Below are 7500 nucleotides of genomic sequence, written 5' to 3'. Positions count from 1 at the left end.
ATATTCACTTACACATACCTTGGCACTAAGTGACCTCAAAGATAGATAGATCTATTACAAAGAAAGGTAGCTGCTGCAGTAGCAAAAAATCTTAAAAGTGTTATGTTATCATATCAGTCTCTCCATAGTTTCTGATAGACAAAAAATAATTTCCAGTTTTTTAGTCATTTATACATAAATACATTACCTTATATAAATAAAAAATATTGAGAAAGATAAGGGGAATAAAAGCGACATAAAAAATCTTTGTTCTTCTGCAATGGACTGTTACTGTGTGACAATATAAATATACCAATGTCATTCTGTTGATGAATTGTTGAATATGTATGTAAACCTAATGTAGATCATTCAAGAACTACCTTACTCATGTTTTAATTCTTACTTGTTATTTTTTACATCAAAATTAATAATTAGCAATGCAACATTTCTCATACAAAGAAAGTCATACATATTTCACTTTCATAATTATTAATATTTCAGATAGTTTCTCTTTATCCTTTTATATCAAATAATTTTACTCTGACATATTTTGCAGACTCTCATTCATTTCTAGCTAAACTGCAAACACACATACCAAAATATCTAATATTAAACATAAATACAAAAGCATTTATTAATATTACCTTTAACCCACTCAATTACTTTTTTTCTTCATTGCCAAGCACACACTATGCACATTTGAAACTTGTACAGTCCATTCACACTCGTCCTTTTTCTACTTACCTTGAAGACCCCAACTCCAAGCCAATCCAAGAAGGAGGTTGCTGCCTCATCCCCACACACAAGGAGGTAGGCTCCAATTATGGCTTCCACACAATCTGCAATGCTCTTGTCAGATACCTCATGCTCTGTCCATGGGTTGTAACAGGACCCCTTTTTCTCTGCTTTATCATCCATGGATGCATCATCTGACATCAAATCATTGACTGCCTGTTGACAAAGGGAGGTATTCACCTTCTTGATGTCATATCTACTGGATAATGATACCAGAGAAATTGATAATGAGTGTCATAGTGAAAATAATGACTATGGTAATGGTGACTTGTAGTGATAATGATACTGGCAATAGTAATGATGACTGGTGATATTGATGGTAATGGAAAATGTGCTACTGATGGTTATAAAAGCCATGGTAACTACAAATATGATAGTGATAAAGTTGTTGGTTACATTTATGACAGTATTGGTGATTGTGGTGATAATAATAATGGTCACAGTAATGGTGATAGTGATAATTCTGGTACTGGTAACCCTCGGTTTACAGTCAAGTTCCATTCCTGAATCTGTACCGTAAAATTAAATAACGTAAATTGAGACAATTATTCCCACAGGAAATAACTTAAAAAGATAGCCTACATTCCCCAACCTCCTGTCCAAACCTGTATAAAATAAAAACTCTTTAAACAAATAATGCAAGCTGTATAAGTTATTGCAGATTATAATGCAAGAAGATATACTAAGCTCACTGCAAAGTTAGAGAAAATCTTGGTGAGTGATAGTGTAGGAGATCACAGGAGGCCATTCATTGAGATGTCAAGCTAGTGGGGCCCCAGGTGAGGATCTCTTCAAGGTTTGTGAAATTAATTATACAGATCTTGGATCCTTGTCACTTTCCTTCCACTGCTAAATGGCATTTTTGCTTAGCAACCCACTTTAGAGTCAGTGCTTTATATTATTCTTTTTCAATTAACTTTTTGTAAAATATTTTTGCCTTATGCTGTATTGTCATCAGGTTCATTAGAACATTGCATTAGTTCTGATCTTCATTCCACATGGCCAACATTCTTCTCCCTTTCATTCAAAGTATTATGAAAATAACTTGCATGAAGGATACTTATTGGGAACCCAGGTTAATGGTCTTCTTAGTCTTCTTCCTTGCCTAGATTATTTACAAAGTTGAGCATTCCAAACCAAGTGTTTTTTGCAATAATTTCATAGCAAATGATATACTCTAGCACTTTCTTTACTTCTTGCTCTCTTCATTATTGCATGATATCCTCTTTGGAGCCATTTTTGAGGTCAACATCTCATAAGAGCAAAGATATCAATTCATGGTGAGGAAGGGCCACAACAACAAGCGAAGCATGGGAGGGAGTAGAAGGGGAGAGAGAACTGTTCAGCAGCTCATAAAACCTTAAATAAAAAATGCTGTTACTTTGAATCTTATAAAAAGAAAAGTGAGCCATGAAGCAGAAGCAGAAGCAGAAGAAAGAAGGGAAAGAAAGAAAGAAAAACACTAAAAAACACACACATTAAAACAAACCACTAACAGGGGCACCATAAAATGAATATTACCTATATGGTAATGGTGCTGGTCATAATAATGATCATACCAATGGTGTTGATAATGATTGTACTGGTAGCTGTGATGGTAGTAATGGTTGTCCGAGTGATGTTAATGAAGATGATTTATCCTGAGCACTTTCCTTTCTTTATCATAATCATATTTAAAAGTAGATTAATCCTACAATGACGGTATCAGTAATTTCTAGGTATCAAACATTCCGGGGGCTTCTGGCAACCTCCCGCTCAATTTGCTTTAACGAGTCATGACCCCTATGGCCATACCAGTTATGAGGAGTTTTTTTTTTTGTGACAGCTATAGGAGTGACTAGCTACAAGATTATCATTTAATCCAATTGGCATGCATGGCAAGAATGCATGCAAAGCCCATGTGATACAAGTTAATTTATTGTATTTACACATAGATGGCTCTAGTCACTATGGAGTCAGTTATTAGTCCTATCCATCTCACCTGTTTACTCTTTTTCTTGATTTTTTAAAAGTTTCTTTTATATTATTTCATTGTCTTTAATGTTACAAATATTTTATAACAAGTTAATATTTATTGTGTAAATACAATAAATAAACTTGTATTACAGTGATCATGGCATGTATTCTTGTCATCCATGCCAACTGGGTTAAGGAATGAGGAAATTAGGCACAGTTACTAGGGGCTGCTGATAGACTCCTTGCCAGCTGAGCACATCTGGAGCCATCTCTATGTAACAAAATTCACAGAAAAACTACACAGGACAGTACATAAATCTGTAGTGATTGGGTTAATTTTGCAGAGAATATACCTTTTATTAAGATATTGCTTTAATTAGATTGCCCTACAAGAGTAGAAACAAAGGCATGCACAACTATTCTTTCACATAATTCAGATCGTTTTGAACCAGATTCTACTTGGTATTGAAAGATTGAGAACTGAAACATACTATTCTAGAAGCCTTAATAAAACAAATATAAAATATAAATATATAAAATACATTAAAAGTAGGAACAAGGGTAGAGGAAAGAATGGAAATGATGCCTACTAGTTTCAAATGAGTGAAAAGCACTAAAATACTGCAACTTTTTAACTCTTTAAATTACTCACCTATAACACAGGATGCATAGCAAGACATTCATGGACATAATTTGTAACAATCCACACATGCTGTTAAAAAAGGATGACAAAGCTGCAACAGAAGGACAAGAACAGAAAGCTAATGTTCAGCAATCAAATATACAGGGTAATCAATCCTCAACAAAAGGAATGGAAAATATCTTGCTCAAAACAAATTTGAACACTTTCTTCTATAATTATTTAAAATAGCTAGTGTGTGTGTGTGTGTGTGTGTGTGTGTGTGTGTGTGTGTGTGTGTGTGTGTGTGTGTGTGTGTGTGTGTGTGTATGTGTGTGTGTGTGTGTGTGTGTGTGTGAGGTGTGTGTGTGTGGGGGGGGGGGGGGGGGGGGGGGGTCTGGGGTGTGTGTGTGGGTGGGTCTGGGTTGTGTGTGTGTGTGGGGGGGGGGGGGGGGTGCATGTGTGGGGTGTGGGGTGTGTGTGTGTGTGGGGGGGGGGGGTGCAGGGCATGTGTCTGTGTAGGGGTGTGGGGGGGTGCAGTGCATGTGTGTGTAGGGGTGTGTGTGTGTGTGTGGGGGGGGGGGGGGTGCATGCATGCACTTGTGCATGTGTGGGTCTGATACACTTCTAGCCATAGTTTGCAGATGGTACATTCCACACACATTTACTGGTGAATAATGCAAGACTACCTTACTAAATGCCCACTGCTTTTAATCTTCCTCCAAGTGTTTTATGCACCTTTGGCAAGTCATTCTCAACACCCCATCCCTTAGCCAAATTATTTTCATGACATGGTTACATCATTTGGATTTACTGCTGTTAAGGAATTTTTTTATTTTTTTTATTCTTTTCTTTTGCCAGGCCAAAGGCCCATAAAAGTTGCCCTCTTCAGGCACAGGCAGCAAGTCTGAACAACAGATGCTTCAAAAGGAAGCATGCCAAGGGCAGAGAATTGGTAATGTGCACAAAGACAAACTGTTTGAACACTTGGGGTCCCATGGTTGCAAGCCTAGTAATGCAGCCTTTTTGGATAGGTTACATGCTAGATCACAATTGGTCTCAGTGCTTGCAACCCAGCTTAAACCCAGTGTTCACATATGAGTAAGAACTAAACAACTAAAACAGCTTTCGTCATTTCTTTACACATATTTACTTTTTACTAATTCAGTGCAACAACACTTTCTCCTTCCTTTCTTTCCTTTGAGAGGTGTTCCAGTTGTTGTATGACAAGGGTATCTCACAGAAAATATATTCAGTAATGAATTTAAACCACATGTTAAAAACAGTGAAAATACAGTAAAAAAACAGTAATTACCGTTTTCCAAGCTTAGCTAAACATCATAAACAAATAGTCTATTAGCATTACATACCTCCTTTAAGTCACCAACATTATTTACAGAGTTGGGAACCTGATGCCAGAAGTCATGAGGCACTTCAAGAGACCGCAAGATTTCTTCAAATTCAACTTTTATTCTAAAGCCTGGTATGTATCCATTCTTCTTCGGGTTGAAAACTTTTGCAGCAATTTTTCCTTCTAGACCTCTCTGGCATGCCAATCTAAACAAGGTTTTGTTACATACCAACTTGCCTCGACTCTGAGAAAGCCTTCCTTCATGACAGCTTTCATCTCTTAGAAACAGGGCTTCTCCTGTGACAAATTTGAGAAAGGAGTCACCTAATAATTCAAGTCTCTCTAAGTTGAAGTCTTTATCTTCACTGGCTTCTTTAAGTGTGAATGCATGTAACATATTGAATGGATGAATGTATTTTTGCTTCTTCCGGTCCAAGAATATTGGCACAGCATTTTCTGAGGAGCCAAGTAGTTCATGAATAAATTTTCTAGTCCAGGAGAAATCAAGGACTTTATTCTTTACAGCAGGTGATGTGATCTTTGTTTCCATTATAAACTCATGCATCAAATTAAAGCTGTTCAGACGATGGAAGATGGATGGCATGCACATAATCTGCCACCATAATGATGCTCTTATAGGAATTAAACCACAGAATTCTGGTACAAAGTGTGGCACTGAATTCCCTTTCTTTTCTTTTGTCTTCTTTGGTATTTTCTTCAGATAATTCAGTTCCTTTGGTATGTGTTTTGCTTCCAATAATGGCTGATTCTTATCCTTGATTTCTAGTCCATACCTTTCCAGGAAGTAGTTTTCATAGGACTCATATCCCTTTTTACCCTGAGGAAATGTATTACAAGGATTTAATTCATCAAAAATCTGTGACACATAATACATTTGGTTAGAGGGTATGCCATAAAGTGGATAAGTTAGTGCATCTTCATATTTTGACCTTACAAATTTGGTATTTTGATTGTGGGACCTCATCATCACTGGTTTGATTGAGTCCAAGGAATACATTTCATTCAACATGTCCAAGTCAATGATTTCTGAAAAATCAAGTGGTACAACAAACACATCCCATTTAGATTCTTCAGGGTCAAAGTTTATTAAATTTTCCTTCAACTCTAAGAGATTTTCAAAGACAAGCCTATGAAACTTCTTAATTTTGTCAAATAAACTAGTGTCCAAGTCTGTCAGTGGACCAACTTCCTTAACATTTACCATCACATCCCCCCATTTTGAGAAGAACAATGGAAAGGGGCTGCATACTAAACCTTCTTTGCAGATGAAACCAATCTTATTAATACATGTAGAAGAATCAATGGTTACACTCTGATCTGTCTGACCAAAAGGTTTGATGTCAATAGAATAGAGATAGTATGTTCTTCCATGCATATTTAAAAATGGGTAACACAAATCCTTGGCATAAACCCGCTTTCTCTTCTTGGTGCCAGACTCTGATGTGCCTTCTGGAACAGGTTCTTCAGGTGGGAGGTCAACCAAACCTTCTACTAAACTATCATCATTGCTTTCCTTTGGTCGTAAGTTGGAATCTAACTCTCCCATCTCATGCAATTTGATACAAAGTTGCAAGGCAGCAGATTTCTTTGCTAGATCTTTGTTTGCCCATCCACTACCATATATTATGTCCTTCAGAGGTGCCATGATTGGAAGTCTGATCCCAACAGTTACAATCCCTTCTTTGACCTCTTCAACTATCTCTGGCAAATTATCTGTGAATTTATCAGAGGGCAATTTTCCACAATACAAATTAACAAGTTGTATGGCTGAATTGCTTGTAATCTTTGGTCCTACAGGTCCATATGGTTCATAGGGCTTTATGTATTCATCTTCTTCAAAATGCTTTCTTGTCACCTCTGTTGTTGGCAAATTCCGACCATGGCACAAGTATTGAAGTGAGGCCTCAATTTCCCTGTATACTCCAATGCATTCCAGCATTTCACTAACTTTTGCTTCTTCTACCATCAACAGATAAAGAGATGGTTTAGCACGAGCCCTCCCCCTGGATTGCACATATGCACGGTAATTCTGTGGGATGTCAAAGCGAACCACCACATTGCACTTCCTAATATCAACTCCTTCTTCTAAAACACTTGTTGATATCAGAAAATTAGTTTCCCCCTTTCTGAACTTTTCTAGAGTTTCCTTCTGTTTTCGGAGTTCCAATTCTGCTAGACGTATATCAATGCCTGGACGTGAATTGCATCCTACAACATAGGAGGGTCTAACAAAATTTAATACTGGGTTCTGTTGTGCAATCTCTAAAAGGAGGTCATAGAGAATTTTGGCAGTATTTCTTCTCTCCACAAAAATCAAGCCAAACACTTCTTTATTGCACTTACTAAAGATTTCAAGGAGCCTTTTCACTTTGAATGTGATATGCTCCAGAGGATTGGCCATACATTTTTCTTTTAGCTCACAGGCAACATATACTTCTCTCAGCCTCTCTTTAAGCAACTTCAATATCTCTCTGACTTTTGGATCTTCCTCCATTCCTTCAGTTTCATCAAGGTGTTCAATTTCATACTTTATAGCTCGAGCAACACACCAATCACCAAGGTCAGACATTATGTGTTCAATATTCTTGACTTTTTTCTTGATTTGTTTTCTTGCTTTGTCATTTATGAAACAATCTGTTATGATGTCACATTCAAGACCTGCAAGCTGAGCTTTAACTGTTTCTTGGTAGATAGATGTCATGCTCTCTGTGTAGTAACAAATCACTTTTTCCTTAGGCCCTGTGGTATATTTCAGAACAGTTACTGGATCAACAGAGGT

At 37.1% G+C, this 7500-nt stretch overlaps 1 protein-coding gene across 2 annotated transcripts in view; it reads right to left on the bottom strand.

The window, feature by feature from the left end:
• The window catches only part of LOC125027015 (endoribonuclease Dicer-like), a 58035-nt gene that overhangs the window by 28790 nt on the left and 21745 nt on the right, over positions 1-7500 (bottom strand). For both annotated transcript variants that reach the window (XM_047615623.1, XM_047615625.1), the window contains 2 exons: positions 4720-7500; positions 724-930 (listed from right to left, as the gene is read on the bottom strand). The exon at positions 4720-7500 is cut by the window's right edge and continues 309 nt beyond it. In XM_047615623.1, the coding sequence (XP_047471579.1) occupies positions 724-930; positions 4720-7500 (2988 nt within the window). The remainder of the gene's footprint in view (positions 1-723; positions 931-4719) is intronic.

Source organism: Penaeus chinensis, chromosome 7 (genome assembly GCF_019202785.1).
Source record: "Penaeus chinensis breed Huanghai No. 1 chromosome 7, ASM1920278v2, whole genome shotgun sequence".
In the NCBI taxonomy this organism is placed as follows: Eukaryota; Metazoa; Arthropoda; class Malacostraca; order Decapoda; family Penaeidae; genus Penaeus; species Penaeus chinensis.
This window is presented reverse-complemented; position numbering and strand designations above follow the sequence as displayed.